At 45.2% G+C, this 24,652-nt stretch overlaps 1 protein-coding gene across 1 annotated transcript; it reads right to left on the bottom strand.

The window, feature by feature from the left end:
- Positions 1-1,763: 1,763 nt before the first annotated feature.
- On the bottom strand, positions 1,764-21,552 carry LOC137031009 (C-type mannose receptor 2-like). Its single transcript, XM_067401582.1, has 4 exons — positions 21,516-21,552; positions 21,079-21,423; positions 2,287-2,631; positions 1,764-2,120 (listed from the first exon to the last, which is right to left on the bottom strand). Exons 1-4 carry the CDS (start codon positions 21,550-21,552, stop codon positions 1,765-1,767), a joined length of 1,083 nt encoding a protein of 360 aa, XP_067257683.1. The 3' UTR covers position 1,764.
- Positions 21,553-24,652: the final 3,100 nt, after the last annotated feature.

Genomic DNA, 24,652 nt, shown 5'->3' with positions numbered 1-24,652 from the left:
AGCCCCAGCCTGAGCACGCTGCCGTCCCGGAGCAGCCCCAGCCTGAGCACGCTGCCGTCCCAGAGCAGCCCCAGCCTGAGCACGCTGCCGTCCCAGAGCAGCCCCAGCCTGAGCACGCTGCCGTCCCAGAGCAGCCCCAGCCTGAGCACGCTGCCGTCCCAGAGCAGCCCCAGCCTGAGCACGCTGCCGTCCCAGAGCAGCCCCAGCCTGAGCACGTTGCCGTCCCTGAGCAGCTCCAGTCCGAACACGTTGCCGTCCCAGAGCAGTTCCAGTCCGAGCCCGCTGCCGTCCCTGAGTCCTCCGCTCTCCCTGATTGGGCCACGGAGGCCGTCACCGAGCTGGCCGCTCTCCCTGATACGGCCACGGAGGCTGTCACCAAGCTGCTCGTTCTCCCTGATACGGCCACGAAGCACCCTTGGCCAGCCCTGTCGCCGCCGTCCAGATCTTCTGTCCTGCCGCCATCATCCAAACCTTCTGCCCTGCCGCCACCGCCCAGATCTTCTGTCCTGCCGCTGTCATCCAAGCCTTCTGCCCTGCCGCCGCCACCCAGGCTTTCTGCCCTGTCGCCACTGCCCAGGCCGTCTGAACCGTTGGAACCAGCCTGGTCAGTTCCTCCGGCACCACCCTGGCAATCAGCCAGGACTCCAGACCCGCTGGAACCAGCCTGGCCAGTTCCTCCAGCGCCACCCTGGCAATCAGCCAGGACTCCAGACCCTCTGGAACCAGCCTGGTCAGTTCCTACGGCACCACCCTGGCAATCAGCCAGGACTCCAGACCCGCTGGAACCAGCCTGGCCAGTTCCTCCAGCGCCACCCTGGCAATCAGCCAGAATTCCAGACCCTCTGGAACCTGCCTGGTCAGTTCCTCCAGCGCCACCCTGGTATTCAGCCAGGACTCCAGAACCGCTGGAACCAGCCTGGTCAGTTCCTCCAGCGCCACCCTGGCTCTCAGCCAGGACTCCAGAACCGCTGGAACCAGCCTGGTCAGTTCCTCCAGCACCGCCCTGGCTATCTGTGGGGCACCCTGGATCTGACCCGCCATCCCTCCCCCTGATCCTCCTCCTGTCCACCTCCCTCCTGAGCTGTGTTTTTGTTTTGGCTGGTGGAGCGTCTGGTAGCCGCTCCTTTGAGGGGGGGTAATGTCACGATCTGTAGTGTGAGTGCCCTATCTGCCACTTGAGGGCACTCCATCCTGGACTCTTTCACCCATTGACTACACTACCCATAACGCACTGCCGGACTCATTATCCCTTTATCACTTCACTACCACCAGCTGTCATGTATCATTTCATTAGTGTCTGTCTATTTATACTGAGTTGTTTCTGTCTTTGGTTGTGGTTCGTTGTTTGTCACTGGATTCTCTGTTTGTTTTATTTATTTTGTATGGACTGTTTCTCTGGAGTTTGACCATTGCCTGTTTGGATTACGTTTTGGATTACCCTTTAATAAACTAAGCTGCACATGGATCTTACTCTCTTGTCTCTGTGTAATCCGTGACAGATATGACATAATGAAAACTAGTTTAACGAAATCACATGACTTTGATACGTTCTTCAAATCACTGGTTCAATACAAGATTCCCAAATGTTTCAAAGCTTCACAAGCTGTTTCAAAAATGCCCATCACTACCTTCAGATAAAACTGCCTGACAAGGTTGAAATTATGTGTAAAAATATTACTTTATAAACCAATCTATGAATGGAAATGAAGTTAAAGAAAGTGAACACAAGCATTTTATTATCTTATATAAGATGTGTCTATCCTTTCACTCATAATTGCTGCAGATGAAATTGAGTTTCTCAGTCTCAGGAAAGCTGATCCAGCGCTGATCTCCTCCACACTGAACTGCTCCAGATGTCTCTGCAGACTCACAGACCTCTGATGTGTCGTTCGCCCAGTTCTGATGACACACAGTCTCTCCACGCACCCAGAACCAGATGCACAAAATGCGGGATTGACGCAAACCCAACCACACCGCCTCAGTAGATGCCTGTTGAACCACATTCATCGCCTCAAGCTGCATCTCTTCTGAAAGAACAGCGGCCAGATCCACATGATTCTGTCTGCAGTATCTCAGAGCTTCAGACCATGTCACATTCTCTTTGATCAGAATCAGTTTATCTGGACACAAAACAAACCACAAGCAGAAACTAGAGAGAGACTGATCAAAAACAACATGCAGAACAAACACTGTGGAGGAATTTGTCATGTCAGACATGTAGTGTGAACTTTAAGATATCTGAGGAGGTGATGGATGGATTGTGTGTGTTTGTGAGGATCTGCTCACCTTCATGACACACAAAAGGAAATTGTAAGTGGCAAGGGGCATCATTCCAAAGTCCCACAGTGTTCAGAATATCTACACAGTTTTCAGCACCTCCAGCATTATTAGGTTCACCAGTATTCCAGTATCTGAATGAGGAGTCACTCTGATCTGACCACTGCCATGAGTCTCTGAATAGACCGATCCAGATCAATGATCCAGATAATGACAGACCATTAATGAACTGCTGAACCCGTTGATTCTCATTCTGGTTCCTCACACTGACCAGATCAATGTGATTCTGTCTGCAGTAACTCTGAGCGTCTCTCCAATTCTTCGTCTGATTGACAAAGACGAGTCCTGTGTTCGCTTCAAGAAAACAAATGGGGAAAAAATAATGAATCAATTTGTTCATTATTTTTATGCTGCTTTATGGTTTGAATGTGAACAGAAGTAGCAGTGGAAACATCAGTGTCATTTAATGACATTACCTGTTTTTACAGTTGGTGACATATTTAATATTCACAATACAGGGAGTGCAGAATTATTAGGCAAGTTGATTTTCTGATCATATTTTTTTCCAAGCACATTTTACCAATTCCAATCCACATCAATCTTAATAACTACTATTAATATTGTTTTTAATCATTTATAAGTGATATATAATTGTTCATGAAGGCTGGAAATGAAAAATGACCTATATTCAGGTGTGCAGAATTATTAGGCAGGTTTTCTTTTACAGATAAAATGAGCCAAAAAAGAGATTTAACTCAGACTGAAAAGTCAAAAATTATTAAATACTCATGAGAAGGACGCAATACTAATGTAATACTAGAAATTGCAAAGTTAAAGCATGACCAAATGCTCATTGGGTCAGCTGGGTCATACAAAAACAGCTGGAGAAGAAAAGACACGTTAACTGCAAAATAATTAAGAATTAAGGTGAAGAATTAAGTGTGAAACCATCAGGAACCCTTTAGTCTCCAGCGCCACCATTTCCCAGTACTGAAACCTACCTGGAGTCTTCAGAAGTGTGAGGTGTCAGGATCTCAGAGACTTAGGTTAGGTGAAGAATCCTAAAAAATGACCCGCTCTTAATAAGAATCACAAGCTGAAGTGCATGAAAAATACATGAAGACTGGGTTTTTATAGGCCTTATAGACAGACAGCTTGAGAGTGACTCCTGAAGGACCAGCACCACATCCTCTTGTACCACTGTTTGAAGAATTTATCTTCCAGAATCTGGCAGTAAGGTGTGGGAGTTCACTTTTAGTCCATCTCTTATCCTGAAATGTCCATCTTGCAGAGATGGACTAAATGATCTTCCAAAACTTACTGCCAGATTCTGGAAGATAAATTCTTCAAACAATGGTACAAGAGGATGTGGTGCTGGTCCTTCAGGAGTCACTCTCAAGCTGTCTGTCTATAAGGCCTATAAAAACACAGTCTTCATGTATTTTATAACACTTCAGCTTGTGATTCTTATTAAGAGCGGGTCATTTTTTAGGATTCTTCACCTAACCTAAGTCTCTGAGATCCTGACACTTCACACTTCTGAAGTGTACATGTAAGAATACATTAGTATTGCGTCCTTCTCATGAGTATTTAATAATTTTTGACTTTTATGTCTGAGTTAAATCTCTTTTTTGGCTCATTTTATCTGTAAAAGAAAACCTGCCTAATAATTCTGCACCTGAATATAGGTCATTTTTCATTTCCAGCCTTCATGAACAATTATATATCACTTATAAATGATTAAAAACAATATTAATAGTAGTTATTAAGATTGATGTGGATTGGAATTGGTAAAATGTGCTTGGAAAAAAAAATATGATCAGAAAATCAACTTGCCTAATAATTCTGCACTCCCTGTATATTCAGGTCAGGTTAAATATTTTTAAATATATAACATAAACCCAGCAGGCACAGGATGTAGACTCAAAAGTCAGTCAGACTTTGGATTTTGGTTGAAAATGAAAATCGTGTTATCGTCTCAGCTCCAACGTAGATGTAAATATTTTGGCAGTACAGGGTGCCAAATGTTTACCATTAATGGAAATAACATTTGAAGACCGTTACAACTGACTTCAGCCACAGACTTACATGAAGTCAGCTGTAGATAAAAGAAGTCATTGAATCTCTCAAGATCTGATTAAACAACACCACAAACAGCATTATGCCGCATTCACACGGGGCGTTGGCGTTAACGCTTCTCATTTACTTTGAATGGGTGACGTCATGCGTTCTTGCCGAACTGAATTGTGGGTTCTGCCGCGTCGCCTCACTCGCGTTGCAAGCAGAGGAATTTGAAGATTTCTCAGTTTTTCAAGCGCCAATGCAGGCGTCATCCAATCAGATCGCTTTACGCAAATACCCTAGAGCAGTCGCTAGCCAATTGCGTTCGTGCAACACTGGAAAGTAATTTGATTGGCTGTTATCACTATTATGGTTTCGTCAACACATGCTTCAGACACGCCCTCCATCAAGCGTTGACGCTGACGCCCCGTGTGAACATAGCATTAGCAGCTTCACTTAATACTAACCAGATTTTATTTCTGTCACACATCTACATAACTTCCTATCGAGAATTAACCATGTTTTAGATGTTGATGTTTTATTGAAAATGTTTCATTCGGTGTCACTATTGTGATCAGTATTTGCTTTAGTAGTGACTTTTTAAGATTAGTTTTACACTGGCTGTTGTAACGGTGTTTGTTATGGAAAGAACAGCTAGAGAAAAAGTGATCAGATGTTGTTGGCTACTCTTAGAGTCGATTCTTTGATTATATAGATGTCATGTTTTTAATTTCACATTACAGAATATAATTGTCCTGTGACAACTGTCCAGCAGTGTTTTAATCCGAGGGATTGTGCACTAACAATTTCAAAGATACACACAGACACTTGCTATATTTAATTATATGAAATGATTCCATATCAATAGATTCAATTCTGGATGAAATTAGTTAATAAGACCACTAAATGTTTATCATCAAGAAGTAGCCAACATCATCTGATCACATTTTCTCATTCTTTTCTTGCCATAACAAATGGTTACAGCAGCCAGAGAAAAATGAATGTTAAAAAGTTGCTAAAACTACACTAAAAATGCCCAGACTTTTACTCCAGGTTTCACAGATAAGGCTTAAGCTATAGTGCTAGACAAAAAAATGCAGCTGTTTTTAACTGAAAGCAACTTAAAATATATCAGTGTCATTGTTTTGTCTCAAGATTCACACCAGTAATGCTTTTTTCTAGAGTACGTTTATAAAAGCTACATAAATACCCTAATTTACACTAAAGCCTAATCCTGGTTTAGTCAAGCCCTGTCTGTGAAACTGGGCCAAAGTTGACTAAAACTTGACTAAAAAAAAGACAAACAAACAAACAAAAAATAAACAAGGTTGACTAAATATGATAAAACCTAAAAAGTAAATTTGACACAGGAATAAAACTAAATTTAAAAATAGCTGACACTAGTTAAGACACTAGTCTTCCTGGTGTTACATTGTACTGTGCCTGCTGGGAATAGACATTTTTGAACATCCTGATTATTTTAAAGTGCTTTCTATTTTTCCATTATTATGTCTCTCTGGAATACTTGATTCAGACACAAAGAGAATGAGAGAAGCAGAGAAAGATGTTATACTGCAGCTAAATATGTTAGTTAAAGGGGACCTATTATACAAAATTCACGTTTGGGCATAAATGTGTATTGGCAGTGTGTGTACACAACCACCCTATAGTAGTAAAAATCCACCCACTCCTTTTATTTAATCCACACAATTCATAAGCAGTGTCTCAGTGTCTACAGATCCCTGGCAGTGTGATGTCACATTAGCCACAGGCCCCACCCACTGCCGTTTTAACATAGAACCGCCCTGAGCTACTTGTACAGTCCGCCATTGCTGCACTGACGAGAACATCTCCCAACCGTTTTAGGTGTTCTGTAGCCGGATGGATTAATCCACATAGCTCTCTCCATTTACCCCCGAAATCTGAGCCATTCAAGACGAGGTGGATTCATTTTGTTTTCAAAGAAAATGCTCCCTTCAACTCTTCAATTCATTTCTGTCTGCACAAATCATTTCACACCGGACTAGAGGTCTGCGCTGGACTGTTTTATTCATCCTGCTTCCGCAATGGTTTTATTCAGCAAGCACCCGCTCCCGCCTAAAATTCCCTCTGTGTTCACCCGCTGTCTGCATATAGAGATTTTCTTCCAGACCTGACGGGTCCCACTAAAGATCGTTTCCAGAATTTTGCATTTAATCTTCCCATAAAGAAAGAGAGTGATTGAGGATAACAAATATAAAATTTTGCATATACAAGACTTGTACTTGTTATTTGTCTATGATGCTGTCAACAGCCTAAAAAAAATGTCAGAGAAAAAAATATCACAAAGAATAATAGGCTAAATATCACAGAGAAAAATAGGCTAAATTAAATAGCCTACAACATGTCCCTCAAAACTGTAGGCTAAGCCAAAATTACATAAACAAAAACTGTTGTAAACAAAAACCTAAATACTGCAAAATGAAATCTTTTTTAACATTCACGCAATAACAGAATGACCTGACTGACGACCGTTTCAGAACGCCTCTCCTCCAAAATCAAATCACAATGTGTAATGGTGCGTTCACACCAGACACGAATGATGCGTTAAGCGCGAGTGATTTACATGTTAAGTCAATGCAAAGACGTGAATAGACATCCTGCGGTGCGAATTGAGCGTTTCTGGCGTTTGACGCGCATAACTTGTGAAAAAATGTTAAAAAATCTGAACTTTGGCGAAAATTCGCGCTGCGTTAACCAATCAGGAGCTTGCTCTAGTAGTGACGTGACGTAGCGAGCTGAGGCAGAAATCCGAAACAACATGGAGGACAAAGTCATCGTCGCTGTACATCTTCATACTTTTATAGAAGCAGGAATAAAAAGGATCTTGCTTGAAAGAAAGTGAGTGAGGAGGTTGGACAATCTGGCAAGTTGTAAAAAACGGTCTTGTATATAATACAATATATATACATATTGAGACTACAAGCTAGCCGACCAATTGAGCTTATTCACTGTAATTTACAACTATTTCCCTGCTGACAAGTTGTGTTTATTCAGAGGAAGTGAGCAGAAAGAAGTGGAAGAGTCTGGGACACATAAAGGAGCGGGAGAGCCCCTCTCATGACGCGAATTTGCGTCTGTTGTGAAGTGAATTTCACGCGCGAATGAAGCGAGTAAACTCAAAATGTCCAAGCACCAATAGCACGTTTTATTTGCGCAAGTCGTGTCTGGTGTGAACGCACCATTATGTTTTCCGAAGGTGCACTTGCACAGATCTCTAATGCAAAGAACATATCTTGCCAGGTTTCTCAGGACAGAGAACGGATGTGTAATCCTGGGTTATTTTATACAAGGTTATGGAAATTTATTTTAAATTAATTTAATTTTTTTTTTGGGGGGGGAAATGGGTAAATGCAGAATTGTGTGCTTATTTTATTATTAAACGAAAGTATACATGTTCAGACATATCCAGGCCTGTAAGATATTCAGCTTAATGTTATTGGCTGAAAAAGTAGCTTGATCCCGCCTCACGTCAGTTATGGCAACTGAATTGGTCAGTGCCAATTTGTCAATCAAAGAGGGTAGGAGAGAGGGGAGTTGGAAAAGAAGTGCATAGTTGATGTTGTCGGCATGATAACAGGGAGCGTGCTGATTTATTTGTGTAAAAAATAATCTGAACTGCATTGCTTGAGTGTTAAGCAGCACAGTATTCTGTTGTGAAGTTAACACAACACACAGAAGTCAAATCGACTTAATTCGTAGGAACTGTCGGTTTAACGCTTGATCGTCATTGCAGTGAATTGAACTATTCAGGGTCCCGGTGAGAAACTTTAATCAAGTTCATTACGTATATTGGCGAATGTATGGGCACCAAGGTGATCTAAACGATTGCCAAGAACTTTTATTGCATTGACTGACAGTCGCTGAGGAGGAATCAAGATAGCGCTCCTAATCGCCGAGTGGTTAGGAGTTCCTCTGGCGTCGCGGGAGCATAACGCATTTTCCTGACTGATGACTAGGGTGACCAGACGTCCCGAAAAATTCGGGATAGTCCCGAAATCTAAACTGTTGTCCTGAATCCCGAATCTGGCCCTAATTGTCCTGAAAATTATACTAAAGCAAAATCTTGAGTAGTTATTGTCTGATAAACATTAAAAACTGTCTGCGGAGGGTGAGTCGTCCTGCAACCAGCTCCCGCCAGCTGCTCATTGGCTGCAGCATCTTTTTTCTAAGTTCTAAAAAAATACCATAGGTGGCTAGGCGCGAATTTAGATATGCATTGATAAACTAATTTTCATTCATTCATTCCGTTGGCATGGCTGGTGTACCGGAACCCCAACACGCTGCTTCTAAAAAGCAAAAACACCTCTGCAGGTACCGGGAGGAGTGGGTAGGGAAGTATCCATGGATTGCCACAGCCTTAAGCGACGAAAGTAAAGCATTCTGCAAAGTGTGTAGGAAAGAGTTTGGTGTTTCTCACGGAGGGGAGGCAGATGTTAGGCTGCATGCTAGCAGCAAACTACACTGTACCAACACTGCGATAGTACAGACCAACACATTGGTCTCGTCCTTCTTTAAGAAGCAGGATGATTCCATGTATAATAAAATAGCTGCTGCTGAGCTGACCTCCGTGTTCCACTGTGTGGCCCACCAACAATCATACAGATCGCTTGATTGTATGATGAAGTTAACACCAAAACTGTACTCTGATTCGGCTATAGCTAAACTCGTCACCTGCGGTCGCACAAAAGCTGAAGCACTGGTCACAAACGTCCTGGCACCCCTCGCATCTGACTTCTTCCAGAGCCTCGAGTCAAAAGACATATTCTTTTCCATTGCAACAGATGCCTCTAATAAAGGCAATGTGAAAACATTCCCGATCTCTGTGAGATTCTTGACTCCTGAGCAGGGCATCCAGAACAGAGTTCTTGATTTCTTTGAACAGGCAGCCGAGAGCGCAGATACTGTCACTGACACCTTACTGAATAAATTAAAGGAACACAAACTCAGCATCCATAACATCTCGGCATACTCGGCTGACAATGCGGCAGTGAATTACGGCAGAAAACACTCCATTTACCATAATCTAAAAAAAATTAACAGCAAGATCCATTCCACCCTCAAAGAAATGTCTGAATTTGCTGACATGGAGTACCATACACTGTTGCGCCACGTCCCGACACGATGGTTGAGCCTGCTCCCTGCAGTTGACAGACTTATCAACACCTGGCCAGCTGGGCGGAGCTACTTCTTGTCACTGGGAGAGGAGGAGTGCCCCCGTGTCCTCTGGGATGTGCTCCGGGAAGATGAATGGAGGTCACTCTCTTCTTCTTGCAAAATACTTTAAAGATGTTCACTGGTGCTGTGCTGAGTCTTGAGAGTGACAGTCTCACCTCAGTTGAAGTGTATGTGCTGATGAACAGCCTCCGAACCAAACTGCAGCAGCGCAAAAAAAAATGCTTTTTTCAGAGCAAAAGTTGACCGTGTCCTCCTCTCCTCCGTTAATCTTTGGGGTTGACAGGCTCAAGAGAGAATTCACGAGTTTCTATGATACCGCTGAGCAATACCTTGAGAAATGGTTTGATTTCTCTAACCTGTTCAACATCCAGTGTTTCAATCTAAAGGAAAAGCAAGAAATCAGCTACCAGTAATAAACCGCAGCTGTATCTGCCCTTCAGATGGAGGATGAGCTTGACCTGGATGAGTTCTACAACGAGAGCTGTGTTCTGAAAGAGATATTGCCTCAGATACACAGTCACCCTGTAGGTGAGCTTTGGGCCCAAGCACTCAGGAGCAGGTCTGCGTTCCCACAGTATGCCAAGCTACTGTCTTTCATTTTGAGCATCCCCGTGAGCAATGCATACTCAGAACGGGTGTTTTCAATTATGAAAGGTGCCTGGACCGATGTGAGAAACGTCTCGGTTACAAAGGTAACCCTCGTTCCCTGAACGAGGGAACGGAGACGTACGTCGGACAGACCGACGAATAGGAATCTCGCCAGAGAGGCCAATCTACTTTGAGTGTAACTAAAACGAGCCAATAAACATTGGCATGCAATCATATGCATCAGCTGCTCGCCTCGCAGCGCGGGTATATAATGAGCAGCAGGTGCGTTGCATCTTCAGGTTTTCGCTGAGGAGCCGAACTAAGCAGGCGGCAGCATCAGCAGGACAAAGACTGTGGCGACGGGACGTACATCTCCGTTCCCTCCTTCAGGGAACAAGGGTTTCCTTTGTAACCGAGACGTTCCCATTCAGTCGGTCACATTCGACGTACGTCGGACAGACCGACGAATAGGAATCCCTACCAAAGCGCCACAGGAGCTGCCCTCCTACAGCGCTCTGTTGAAGCCACCTGAACCCCCTTGCCTGTGGACAGTGGGACAGGGCTAACACACAGAGAGTATCGATCACTGTTGTTCCCAAACCCATTCAGTGAGACTATTGGATAACGCTGGGAAAGCGTAACCTTTCGTTAGGAAAGGAACGCTGCGGAAGCCACATCCTTCCCCGAAGGAGTTATGTGGAGAAGTACATATGGACTAACCCTGCAGGGCTGTGCTACATATGGAAGAACTGGGGTGACTCCAACTCGGTTAGAGATGCGTTCTCCCAGAGGGAAAGACACGGGCTTCGTTTAGGAGCAACCGTGGAGAAAACCATATGGGATCCCCGTAGGGTCACACATATGGAACCCAGCCTAAATCCGGTTCTCAGGGATGCAACGGAGTATAGGCCTGGCGCCGGACGCTCCGCCACGTCGGCTGCCGAAGGGTAACCGGAGGACTCAACAGGGTCTGCCCTTAGGGACTCTCTGGAGCAAAGAGGCGCATGCAGGGCAGCAAGCCGACACTAAGCCAGGGCCTCTCCGTGCCTCTGACCTAAGGCGAGAACACGGGAGGAGACCGGCTCGACACGAAGGCTATAGTATCTAGCGAATGTGTTAGGTGTCGCCCAGCCCGCAGCTCTACAAATGTCTGTTAGCGAGGCGCCACGAGCCAGCGCCCAGGAGGATGCTACACCTCTCGTGGAGTGAGCATGCAACCTGAGTGGGCAGGGCACGCCCTGAGCTTGGTAAGCCAGGGTGATGGCATCCACTATCCAGTGGGCCATCCTCTGCTTGGAGACAGCCTTTCCCTTCTGCTGGCCTCCGTAACAGACAAAGAGCTGGTCTGAGGTCCTGAAGCTTCGAGTTCTGTCTATGTACAGTCGCAAGACGCGGACTGGACAGAGCAAAGCCAGGGCTGGGTCTGCCTCCTCCGAGGGCAGCGCTTGCAGGCTCACCACCTGGTCCCTGAAGGGAGTGGTAGGAACCTTGGGCACATAGCTAGGCCGGGGTCTCAGTACCACGCGGCTGTCACCCGGCCCAAACTCCAGGCATGATTCATCGACCGAAAATGACTGCAGGTCCCCTACCCTCTTGATGGAGGCCAATGCAACCAGCAGCAAAGTCTTCATAGACAGAATCTTTATGTCTGCCGATTGCAAAGGCTCAAAGGGAGCAATCTGAAGTGCTCTTAGCACCAGAGCGAGGTCCCAAGAGGGTATGGAGGGGGGACGAGGAGGATTTAACCGTCTCGCCCCCCTAAGGAACCTGACGACCAGGTCGTGCTGACCAACAGATTTGCCATCTATGTGGTCGTGGTAAGCAGAGATAGCAGCAGTATGGACTTTGAGGGTGGAGGGGGACAGCCTTCGCTCCAACCCTTGCTGCAAGAAGGAAAGCACTACTCCGATCGAGTATCTTCGGGGGTCTTCTCGGCAAGAAGAGCACCACTCGACGAACAGGTTCCACTTCGAGGCGTAAGCACGTCTCGTAGACAGTGCACGAGCCGAAGTGATGGTGTTAAGTACCTCGGGGGGTACGTCACCTAGAACCTCCGCGTCCCATCCAGGGACCAGACATGGAGTTTCCAGAGGTCTGGATGCGGGTGCCAAAGAGTGCCCCGTCTCTGAGAAAGAAGGTCTTTCCTCAGAAGAATGGGCCAGGGAGGGGCTGTCGCGAGGAGTGAGAGTTCTGGGAACCAGGTCCGGTTGGGCCAGTAAGGCGCAACTAGCAGGACCTGCTCCTCGTCCTCCCTGACTTTGCACAGAGTCTGTGCAAGTAGGCTCACTGGGGGAAACGCATATTTGCGCAGGCCCCGGGGACAGCTGTGTGCCAGTGCGTCTGTCCCGAGTGTTCCCCCGGTCAGAGAGTAAAACAACTGGCAGTGAGAGGTTTCTGGGTTTCTGGTGAGGCAAACAGGTCTACCTGAGCCTGTCCGAACTCTCTCCAGATCAGCTGGACCACCTGGGGGTGGAGTCGCCACTCTCCTGGCAGCGCAGCTCGTGATAGCTCGTCGGCCACACGGTTGAGCACACCGGGAACATGAATGGTGCAGAACGACCTCAGATGCTTCCGACTCCACAGGAGGAGATGGCGGGCAAGTTGCGACATGCGACGGGAGCGTAGACCACCTTGACGGTTGATGTACGCAACGGTTGCAGTGTTGTCTGTACGGACCAGTACATGCTTGCCCTGTAGCGGCCCTTTGAGGCGGCTCAGAGCAAGACGTACTGCCAGCAACTCGAGGCAATTGATGTGCCAATGCAGATAGGGTCCCGTCCAAACCCCTGACACTGCATGCCCGTTGTACGTGGCACCCCAGCCAGTGGCAGAAACATCTGTGAATACCACAGCATGCCGGGACACTTGTTCTAGGGGCACTCCTGCCCGGAGAGACGAAGGTTCCGACCACGGGCTGAAGGTTTGGCGGCACTCCTGAGTGATTGGCACCCGGAACGTGCCGCGTTGCCACGCCCATCTCGGGACTCGGCCGTGAAGCCAGTGTTGAAGCGGTCTCATATGAAGCAGACCGAGCGGTGTTACAGCTGCTGCAGCCGCCATATGCCCCAGGAGCCTCTGAAAGAATTTCAGTGGGACCGCTGTCCTGCCGTTGAATGTATTCAGGCAGTTCAACACCGACCGAGCACGTTCCTCTGTGAGGCGTGCTATCTGTTCGACCGAATCCAACTCCATACTGAGAAAAGAGATCCTCTGCACCGGGGCGAGTTTGCTCTTTTCCCAGTTGACCTGAAGCCCCAACTGACTGAGGTGTCTGAGCACCAAATCCCTGTGTTCGCACAACTGATCCCAAGACTGTGCTAGAATGAGCCAGTCATCGAGATAGTTGAGAATGCGAACACCCTGTTCTTTCATGGGAACAAGGGCTCCCTCCACGACCTTCATAAAGACGCGGGGAGACAGGGCCAGCCCGAAGGGTAGGACTCTGTACTGATATGCTCGTACAGGAATGGCCTGTGTCGTGGAAGGATCGAGACATGAAAGTACGTGTCCTTCAGGTCGATCGCTGCAAACCAATCCTGGGGACGGATGCATTCGAAAATGCGTTTCTGCGTGAGCATCTTACGGCAGGAAACTTGTGCAACCTAGAGACGCGTGTTGTGGTGTTTTAAAGACAACAGACCAGAACGCCTTCTTGATAACGTCCGCCAATGATAGCGTTGCAATTTGGCGGTTTTCCACCTTCCTTTGTCCTGTCTCACGGATTAATTTATGGTATGTCAGATTGGGTGTATTTTCTTCATAGTAATATTAACTCGACAGTTGTCGCCCATCATATAAAGAAGATACACTTTATACTCTACTACTATCGTTTAACATGAAAGCTAACCTACTGCAGTCAATTCTACGCTTCTACATTAGTAAAACATACATGCAACAAGCACTACAATGGCAGATACATTCATATTTGCAGGTACAATATTTGTGCATACAGTCTTTATAAACGTAGTTCAGGAGGAACAAGTCAAATAAGACACCCAATCATAACATCATCTTAATCATTACATCATCTCAACCAGCTGTCAACAATCTGTAATCAACGTATCTACCCAATCGGCATGAGTTCAGGCCTGTATATAATCACAGTCAAACTCACCCAAGGATCCTCGACAGTTTCCAGAATTTGGTGCCGCCGTAAGTTGCTATCATGTCCAAAGTCGCGTCCGATGAAGAATCTTTCATCCTCGAGGAATCTTTGCCACAATCCTCTGGCATTAAGAACAATTTTTCTCCAATCCAACGGCATTATTTCGGAGGGGCGTCAGCCCAAACAAACGGGTCCCTGCATGCCAAAACGCTGAGGCCTGTCACCACGTCCGAATCATCCGCGATATCCTTCTGTATATTTCCCTACTCTGGCCCATTCAATCATTACTGTCATAGAAAAATGACAATAAGGCAGCCGAGCACCAAGCTCGAGTCTCGGGCAATGCCGCCTCTTCCCGCGATAGAACGGGCCTTCTTCCAGCGCCAGGCCGCCGCAGCAGGCCTTCAGTAAACCCGGAGCTGCGCCGCGGCGCAGATCCAGTTCCCAGCCGGCTCACACTCTCCACTCCATCGGCTCAATCCCGCAAGAAGCACAGCTTAAATCTTTTTCGTCTTCTTTCCTGAATTTTCAGTCATTCCATCTGGATCAATGTTGATCGGGGGATTGTTTCTGTGACTTGCCGTTATAAATTACTGTGCCGCTTACTTGTGGTTAAACACGCAAACAGTGGCTCATATATCATGTTCAGTTCGCACGCTGAATTACTATGAAACTCGGAACTTCTTGTCATTGCTGTTCTGCGATTTATCAAAAAATCGCTTGGAAACTTAAAGTAATAGTATGCATTTCTGTAACTTCAATGCGAACACCCTGTTCTTTCATGGGAACAAGGGCTCCCTCCACGACCTTCATAAAGACGCGGGGAGACAGGGCCAGCCCGAAGGGTAGGACTCTGTACTGATATGCTCGTACAGGAATGGCCTGTGTCGTGGAAGGATCGAGACATGAAAGTACGTGTCCTTCAGGTCGATCGCTGCAAACCAATCCTGGGGACGGATGCATTCGAAAATGCGTTTCTGCGTGAGCATCTTACGGCAGGAAACTTGTGCAACCTAGAGACGCGTGTTGTGGTGTTTTAAAGACAACAGACCAGAACGCCTTCTTGATAACGTCCGCCAATGATAGCGTTGCAATTTGGCGGTTTTCCACCTTCCTTTGTCCTGTCTCACGGATTAATTTATGGTATGTCAGATTGGGTGTATTTTCTTCATAGTAATATTAACTCGACAGTTGTCGCCCATCATATAAAGAAGATACACTTTATACTCTACTACTATCGTTTAACATGAAAGCTAACCTACTGCAGTCAATTCTACGCTTCTACATTAGTAAAACATACATGCAACAAGCACTACAATGGCAGATACATTCATATTTGCAGGTACAATATTTGTGCATACAGTCTTTATAAACGTAGTTCAGGAGGAACAAGTCAAATAAGACACCCAATCATAACATCATCTTAATCATTACATCATCTCAACCAGCTGTCAACAATCTGTAATCAACGTATCTACCCAATCGGCATGAGTTCAGGCCTGTATATAATCACAGTCAAACTCACCCAAGGATCCTCGACAGTTTCCAGAATTTGGTGCCGCCGTAAGTTGCTATCATGTCCAAAGTCGCGTCCGATGAAGAATCTTTCATCCTCGAGGAATCTTTGCCACAATCCTCTGGCATTAAGAACAATTTTTCTCCAATCCAACGGCATTATTTCGGAGGGGCGTCAGCCCAAACAAACGGGTCCCTGCATGCCAAAACGCTGAGGCCTGTCACCACGTCCGAATCATCCGCGATATCCTTCTGTATATTTCCCTACTCTGGCCCATTCAATCATTACTGTCATAGAAAAATGACAATAAGGCAGCCGAGCACCAAGCTCGAGTCTCGGGCAATGCCGCCTCTTCCCGCGACGGAACGGGCCTTCTTCCAGCGCCAGGCCGCCGCAGCAGGCCTTCAGTAAACCCGGAGCTGCGCCGCGGCGCAGATCCAGTTCCCAGCCGGCTCACACTCTCCACTCCATCGGCTCAACCCCGCAAGAAGCACAGTTTAAATCTTTCTCGTCTTCTTTCCTGAATTTTCAGTCATTCCATCTGGATCAATGTTGATCGGGGGATTGTTTCTGTGACTTGCCGTTATAAATTACTGTGCCGCTTACTTGTGGTTAAACACGCAAACAGTGGCTCATATATCATGTTCAGTTCGCACGCTGAATTACTATGAAACTCGGAACTTCTTGTCATTGCTGTTCTGCGATTTATCAAAAAATCGCTTGGAAACTTAAAGTAATAGTATGCATTTCTGTAACTTCAACCCACAGCTTCACTATTGAGACGAGGCACAGACTGGTAGGACAAATTCTTAAAATCGTTCTTTTGCTGATGCATTTAAATAAATTTTACCATTCCTATTCATCTGTATGTTCATCTATATTTGGAACTAGCAGAAATAAGTAACGTAACAAACCATAGACAAATAACCAGTGAATAAACTGTTATGTTGTATGTTCCTACGCAGTTTGATAAAGCATGGCATTTTTTGAGTATGATTTAAGTAATTTGAGTACCAGGTCTGGATAAGTATTGGGAAATACAACTAAAAGGTAAACAAATAAATGTAAAAAAAAAAAAAAAATCATTCAATCAGTGTGTTCATGGTAAATTTAGTGCTTGTTGAACACCATTGAATAAATCCAAGTTGCACCTTTTTATTATGCAAAGCTCTTTTTACAAGCTAGTCTCTTTTGATCTTTACTAAATGAAGGTGCACGTGACTCAAACCAGCAACAGTTAAAAGAACAAACGATCATCTAAATCAGTCTTTAGCCTACTTTGCTGTTTGATGTATGGTATCAAACAATTGTACCATTTGATGTATGGTATCAAACGATCGTGCCAGAGGTGAATATATGCTGGTTATAAAACATTTTAGGCTTATTAATAAAAATTAATAATCGATTTCTCAGCCTTGCACAGTTTTGCTGAACTCAAACTGAATTTATGGGCTTTAACTTAAATACAGTTAATTTCTAGGCCTCACCACATAAGGAAAAATTGGATATATATATTTTTTATTTGTTTCCATCTTCATAGATGGTCCAAACTGTTCTAAACAGGAACTGCTATCTTTGCTCAGCTATCTTCATGATGCTCATAATCCCGCAGGTCGCTTTTTCATCTCCTCTCTCTTGCTTCTTCGATTCATGCACTAGAAAACCGGCATCAGGCCACAGCAGCAGCGGGCCTGGGCTGGGCCCCAGATTCCCCACTCTCCTCCTCCCTCCGCCTAGCCACACACCACAGTTTCCCAGGTGCCACACCACATACAGCTCTCTTCGCCCTCTTGGCGAATGCCTTCCCTCCTAGCGTGAGGATGCCTCCGCTAGCGGAGCAAGCTCCGCTGTTTCAGCCATTTCATCCCACCGTCTCTTACCCTATCCATTGTCTGTGGCCTGTAGATGTTAGCGTGAGGATGCCTCCGCTAATATCGCAGGCCCGGTCATCAGTCTCAAACTCTCTTTTTGTCTTTGGTCTACAGCTTAACCACGGACCTTAGCGTGAGGCTGCCTCCGCTAGCGGCGCAGGCCCAGATGCCATATTTTACTCCCCAGCTTCCCTCTTTTCTACACTTCTTGTTCCTCCCCAGGCTCCAGGGACTGACCCAAGCGTGAGGTTGCCTCCGCTAGCGGCGCAGGCCCAGAGGCCTTATTGGACTCCCAGCTTCCCTCTTTTCTACACTTCTTGTTCCTCCCCAGGCTCCAGGGACTGACCCAAGCGTGAGGTTGCCTCCGCTAGCGGAACAGGCCCAGAGGCCTTGTTGGACTCCCAGCTTCCCTCTTTGCTACACTTCTTGTTCCTCCCTAGGTTCCAGGGGCCAGCCCGAGCATGAGGCTGCCTCTGCAAGCGGCCTCGGTCCCAGCCATTCCTCCAGCCTGCCTTTCCTGATTTTCTCTTCTCAACATTACTTTATGTATATCATGTAAACAGCATTAAGAACCTCCAAGCTCCCAGCAGACCACTTTTCCAGTAATTCGTTCCCCATAGGAGCAACAACCACAGCTGCTCAATAAGGCCTTTCCCAGCATCAGATTCAAACACTTGGTCACTGGTCATAAGAAGCTTTTAAGAACTACATCAAACTGTTTCCACATTAAAGAAGCCTAACAAATGCTAATCAGCTAGGTTTTCAGCTCCAGCTCATATTCTCACACATACCCACAAGCCATATCAAACTCAACTAATACCATCATTCCAATAAAATGGGAATGATCTCATTGCCAGTGCAGTGATGTCGCCTCGGCTCCCGCAGGAGCTCAATTCTTTTGGCCCTTCTCTCCACTGCCACAGCAGTGATGTCCCCTCGGCTCCCGCAGATCATTTATTCTGGCTAATTTCTCCACTGCCGCAGCAGTGATGTCGCCTCGGCTCCCGCAGGAGCTCAATTCTTCTGGCCCTTCTCTCCACTGCCGCAGCAGTGATGTTGCCTCGGCTCCCGCAGATCAGTTCTTCTGGCTAATTTCTCCACTGCCGCAGCAGTGATGTCACCCCCGTTCCCGCAGGAGCCCAGCTCTGCCCAAACTCGCCCTCATCCAATGTTGCAAGAAATCTCCCAGTCTTAAACTAACCCTCTAAACAGATGATTCAAACCACGCAGTCAAATCAGTCAAACTTCAATCTGACACCATGAGTATTGAGCTCCCATAAGAACCTCAGAAACGGTATACATTTTCTATTCTCGTTCAACTATGGCTGGGCTTATCCGTCCAATCGCTGCGAGTATTGAACTCCCGTCGGACTGCGCAAAAGCCCTCTCAGTTGAAAATAGCTAAACGTTTTGCGTTTATGCCATCAGGGGCTTACCTGTCCAATCGCAGTGAGTATTGAACTCCCGTTGGACACTGCTAGAACCCTCCCAATCTAAAATAACTAAACATTCACCCCATGCCAACAGGGGCTTACCCGTCCGATCGCAGTGAGTACTGAACTCCCGTCGGATGCCGCAAGAGCCCCCCAATTACTAAACGTCCTCCCCACCGTCAGCTGGGGCTTACCTGTCCGATCGCAGTGAGTATTGAACTCCCGTCGGACACCTAAAGGGGCCCCCTCAGCTGAAGCTACCCTTCTAGTCACCGCAAGTAACAAACTCCCGTCGGAAGCCATTCCTTCTCAATGTTCTGGCTGGTGGGGTTTTACCCATCCGATCGCTGAGAGTATTGAACTCCCGTCGGATGCTGCAGACGCCCCCAGCCAAAACATCTAAACATCTTATCTTAGTTTTCTGGTCGAAGAGGTTTATATTCATTGGTTCGCTGTGAGTATTGAACTCCCATCAGATAGAACCCTCCCGATCCGGCAGACAGCTTTCTCCTTGCAAACATCAGCCTTATTTCTATATTTTTGGGGGGTTACAGTTCCCGGCTGCTGTCCGTAGCAAACATTTTGCATTTTTGGGGGGTACTCTGTGTTCGGGCCGATTACCGAGCTCGGAGCCCTGTCCCCGGACAGCACGCCAAATACGTTTACCAATTAATTTACCTGACTTATTTGTAAGTGTGAACTCGTGAAATGTAGGTCTTTGTGTGTGTGTGTGTGTGTGTGTGTGTGTGTGTGTGTGTGTGTGTCTGTGGGTGTGTGCGTGTATTTTCCTTTTTATGACCGTTTGGAATGTGGGCCTGTCTCCTAGAAACCCGATCCGCAGTGTTCGCATCCCCTTTGAAGTCGCAGAGGAGAGGTTCGGGAACTTATCGAAATAGTCATAAAAAGAGTCTTGTGATCCATTAGTGTCTGCCGGGCCGGAATCAATGTAAGATTTACAAACCAAAGTTCCGTGAATTGAGACTTAAACACAGTTTATGGTGGGACCTGCTCATCTTTGAGACTGTGCAGACCCTACAGTAGCAAAATCAAAGTAAAAATTAATTTGGTGATGAATTGCGCAGAGTTCCATAAATACATCCTGGGAAAGACAGGAGTGCTGGAAACAGTGAAATATGCTGACGTCGGGCCTCCACAACCTAGGTAGGCTATAGCTGTGTGAATTTAAAGTTTTGTTGTTTCTATTCATTTATCTAATTAATCTATATGCACAAAGACAATACAACCATTTTGTCCCCTTTTTGTTTTAAGCCTTGATGAAGAGAGCACAAGTTGCTGCAGCCGCGAGGAGGACAGTGATGCACGCTAAGGAGTGATTGATTGTTTACGGCACTGTGTACAAAAAAGAATCCGGTTTCTAGCGTCAATAATTCTAAAAGGATTGATACACCTAGGACAGTAGAGGGCGCCACAGATGACTGTGTGAACGCTACCAATGCAGAAAGTTTTGTTCACTTCATTGGAGTTGATTTACGAATATAAAGTTTAACAGTTTATTAAGTACCGCTGATTAAACAACACTACATTTGCATTTAAAGGGCCCACGCTGAAACGACCCATTTTTTCTCAACCACTAAAAGTGGCAATTTTAATATGCTATAAAAAAAAATCTGTGTGGTATTTTGAGCTACAATTTCACATACACACTCACATATCACACACTTCAATTCTTTTACATCTTGTAAAATGGGTCATAATAGGTCCCCTTTAACTAGTCCATAGGCTTCTAGTCACTGCTGTATATTTATTATGAGTATTATCAGATCTTTAATAACTATTCATGCCAGTCTCTCTCTCTCTCTCTGTGATTTACTCTACAGGGTCTTTAATTGCAGGTTGTCTATACAAAAACTGACTCAACATCGGAAATCTGACAAATAACTATTCTCTTCTATATTCATAATAAAATGTTCTATATGTTTAGTATTGCATTAACATTTAGGATGTGGTGCATCTATAAATGAGTGGTTGATTTTAAATAGCTGAACTCACTGTTGTTGCAGATGAAAGGTATTGCATTACTGCATGAATAATCATGAAATTGTCCATTCAGCATCAAGCCACACTCATCTCCACCATCAGGTTGTCCAGATCCCCAGTTCAGATAGAGCGCAGGATCACCTGAAGACCACTGCCATTTATAAACACTCGTCTTCTGCAGTCCAATCCAGAATACATCATTCACACTCTTCTTCAGCTCATTCATGTCGTTCATGTTGTCAATGGTGGCCAGATCTGTGTAATTCTCTCTGCAGTATCTCTGAGCTTCAGTCCAGTTCTTCTTCACATTTATAAAGTGATACTGACGCTGAACACATTCAGATACGGAGCAGAGAGCTGTGAAAGAGAGGGTTTGATTTAATGCTTTTCATAACAGAGTCAAACCTGATGAAACTATAAACCATCAATAAAACAACAAACACACTCACCAATGAGAAGAAGAATGAAACATAGAGTTTGCTCCATTTCTGAGGAAGAAATGTTAGAGAAAAACATAGATGTAATAAGAACAGGGCCAGCCTGTGGCATAGGCGAAATACACTGTAAAATTTAATTAGTTAGACTTTAAAAAAACATGCAGATTGCCTTAAAAAACTAAGTAAAGTGAAATAGGAAAAGTATGTTTCACTGACAAAGGTTATAGTTAGTATAGTTCACTTACATTAGAGTTCTAGTAACTAAAAAATAACAGTAGGGAGTACTTGGTCATTTACTTTAGATTTACTCTTGACTTCATATAGGGCTACCACTGTTGTTACTAGGGGTGTCACAACACTGGTATTGACGATAATTGTGATATTCAAAGCATGCAATATCGATATTGTGTTAATTTAGGGTGTGGCAATATACCGGTATAGGAAATAACCACAATATTTAAAATGAATAGGATGCTTATGATATCATGACATGTAAATGTCATGATATCGTAAGAAAAAGTTATATGCCCTCTAAATTTAAGATGCACGGGCATTTTTGCCCAGACGAGTTTGTCATTATATCGTATTATAAGATGTAGTTGCATTACAGTATCACACAAGCAGTGCCGTTTTCCCCAAATCAGCACAAATGCAATGGTAATTTAACTTATTGTTGAATGAACAATGTGAGTTACATTTTAGACACAGTATTGTTAATGTTGTTTTTTTTTTTTTTATTTATTTCACCAACGAAAATTTCAAAATTATGAACAGCAGAACAGAGTCCCCCTGCAACAGAAATGTTTTTGTTTTGTCACTGAATCTGCATTTAGAACAAATCAGTTTAATAATTAAAATTAAGACGGTCACTTGCTTCTTTCCTGCCATTTGAACAAATCAGTTGACTCACTCACTCATTAAGACAGTGACTTGCTGCCACCTACTGGCAGTTAGTTTCTAGTTTCATATTTAAGGTACATTTTTATTAAAACATTCAATTTAGAAAAAAACAAAAAAAAAAACATATTTAAGTATTGAATTACATTTATGTAGACAAATTGTAAATGCTGTGTAAATATATTAATGCCACTTCCCATTCTGTGTCTCGTCTGTATTGCAAAGATAGATTTTGTTGATAATGATTTCATTTGATTGGTAACAGCTATAATGTATAGGCTACTATGCTAGTATTAATTTTTATTTGTTCAGGTCTTAAAAAGCCTTAAATTTGACTTTAAAAAATGTACAGCAACCCTGAAAGAGAAAAACAAAATAAACAAAGTAAAAATTATTTAGACTGATAAATTGACTGACAGGGATTATATAGATTTCACGACATATCGATACCATGAATTCTTTTGGCCACAATAACTGTGGTGTGAAAAATATGATATCATGACAGCCCTAGTTGTTACCATTGTTGTGTTCCCTTTCATGGGAACTATCGACGCTACGTCAGTGACGTGATGGGAATCCTCTGCATTTTTGTGTTCGTGAAGCACTATTGTATCTAACCAATGAGAGAACGCGACGTCAGAGGCGGGTGACGTCACGAACCGGAACCTATAAAGCATGCCCGGAAACAAAGAACGCTAGCTTCTGTTGTCTTCAGTAAGCGCTATTTGTATCTTGTCTGTCTTATTTACTGTTGTCTGTCTACCATCTCGCCAGAAAGTGATCTCTTTGTCTGAGGACAAGAGTTTCTAAACAAGTGAAATAAGACACATAATAGACATATATATATATATATATATATATATATATATATATAAAATGACGGAGAAAAGCCAGCGTTTCACTAAGTGTGCACCTCCTTGCCCGCGATTCATCGTGGAGGGAGATACACATGAGATGTGTGTGAAATGCCTGGGAGTTGAGCACGCACAGGCAGCTCTTGAGGGGGCTGTCTGTGTGCACTGTGAGCGGCTCACTCTCAGGGCGCTGCGCTCACGCCGGGCGCTCTTTGAGGAGGGCGCCGCGGCGAGTGTTCCCCGCGGGTCTGGTCCCGCTGCTGCCGAGGCACAGCGAAGGCTGCACTCGTGGGGTTCACAAATGGATCTAGCAGAGGGGGGAGAGACGGGCTCTGCCTTATCGCTTCCCTTACCTGCTAGATCTAGTGTCTCTCCTTTGGTGGTGGAAGCACGCGCTGCGGTTTCTTCCCCGCAAAGGGAGGCACCGACACTGAATATATCTTCCTCCGAGGAGGTTGATGTTGAAGGTGTCGAGGGTGGTGATGAGGGACCGTCATCCTCATCTCCAGCCCATGAGGAAGTATGCACTAGCGGGAGTTTTGTAGCTCCACTCCTGTTGGCTTTATTCTCGAGGGAATAAAAGTCTAAGCTCGGATCTCGCGCTTGCCGAGGCAGCGCGTGGATTGGGTTTTAATTAAAGAATATATGGCTCGGATCTCGCGTTGCTGAGGCAGCGCGTAGATTAAGTCTGCAAGAATGAATATACGGCTCGGGTCTTGCGTTTGCCGAGGCTGCGCATGTATCACGTGTCCGTAATTATGCATGTGTGTGTATGTATATGTGTATATATATATTTATATATTAAGGGATCTGAGCAGACGGGAGTTTCCCTTTCTCTCTTTCCCTAAATGCCTTGCGAATTATTACGAGCTATAATTCTTTTTTTTGTATTCTAAATATATTCAGTCTGTTCAAAAATATATATATTTATATAAGAACTGGCTGCATTTAATTTGAGGATTAAATTAAATATTGAATACATTAAATTCTGAGGAATTTAAAAGAAAGCGTCGCCACCCTTGGTCCCCCGCAGAAAGCTTGGGGACAGGGACAGGCGACACAGCCGAAGTCTTTGTGGGGTAACACAGATCTGCGGACTGTAATTACTTCCAAGAAGGCTTCGAAGAAGTCCTGATGCCAGTGGCGCGGGACATTGGAGGGCAGTCCCCTCCAGAGAGGGTTGGGTATTAAAATACTTGGTACTCATCCCTCTTTGGCGCCCTCAGGGGGCCGTTCTGCTAACCCTGCCACCCAGTGTGTTTCAGGGCGCAGCGGTCTCCACCGATCCTCCGAGGAGGGCCGGTCATCATTTGATTCGGCTGTTCCTTGCCGGTTCGCCGCTTCAGGGTGCCGAGTCAAGTGTTAAAAAAAAAAAAAAAAAACACCAGAGGCCAGTCT

This window comes from Chanodichthys erythropterus, chromosome 11 (genome assembly GCF_024489055.1).
Source record: "Chanodichthys erythropterus isolate Z2021 chromosome 11, ASM2448905v1, whole genome shotgun sequence".
NCBI classification, from domain to species: Eukaryota; Metazoa; Chordata; class Actinopteri; order Cypriniformes; family Xenocyprididae; genus Chanodichthys; species Chanodichthys erythropterus.
Note: the sequence above shows the minus strand (reverse complement) of the source record. Positions and strands in the feature narration are given on the sequence as shown.

Excerpts from the sequence above, each read along its gene's own strand:
- LOC137031009 (XM_067401582.1), bottom strand. The coding sequence starts at position 21,552 with ATGGAGCAAACTCTATGTTTCATTCTTCTTCTCATTG. Across the intron at positions 21,424-21,515 it reads TTTCATTCTTCTTCTCATTG|CTCTCTGCTCCGTATCTGAA; the intron begins GTGAGTGTGTTT and ends TCTCTTTCACAG. Across the intron at positions 2,632-21,078 it reads ACCTTTCATCTGCAACAACA|CGAACACAGGACTCGTCTTT; the intron begins GTGAGTTCAGCT and ends GTTTTCTTGAAG.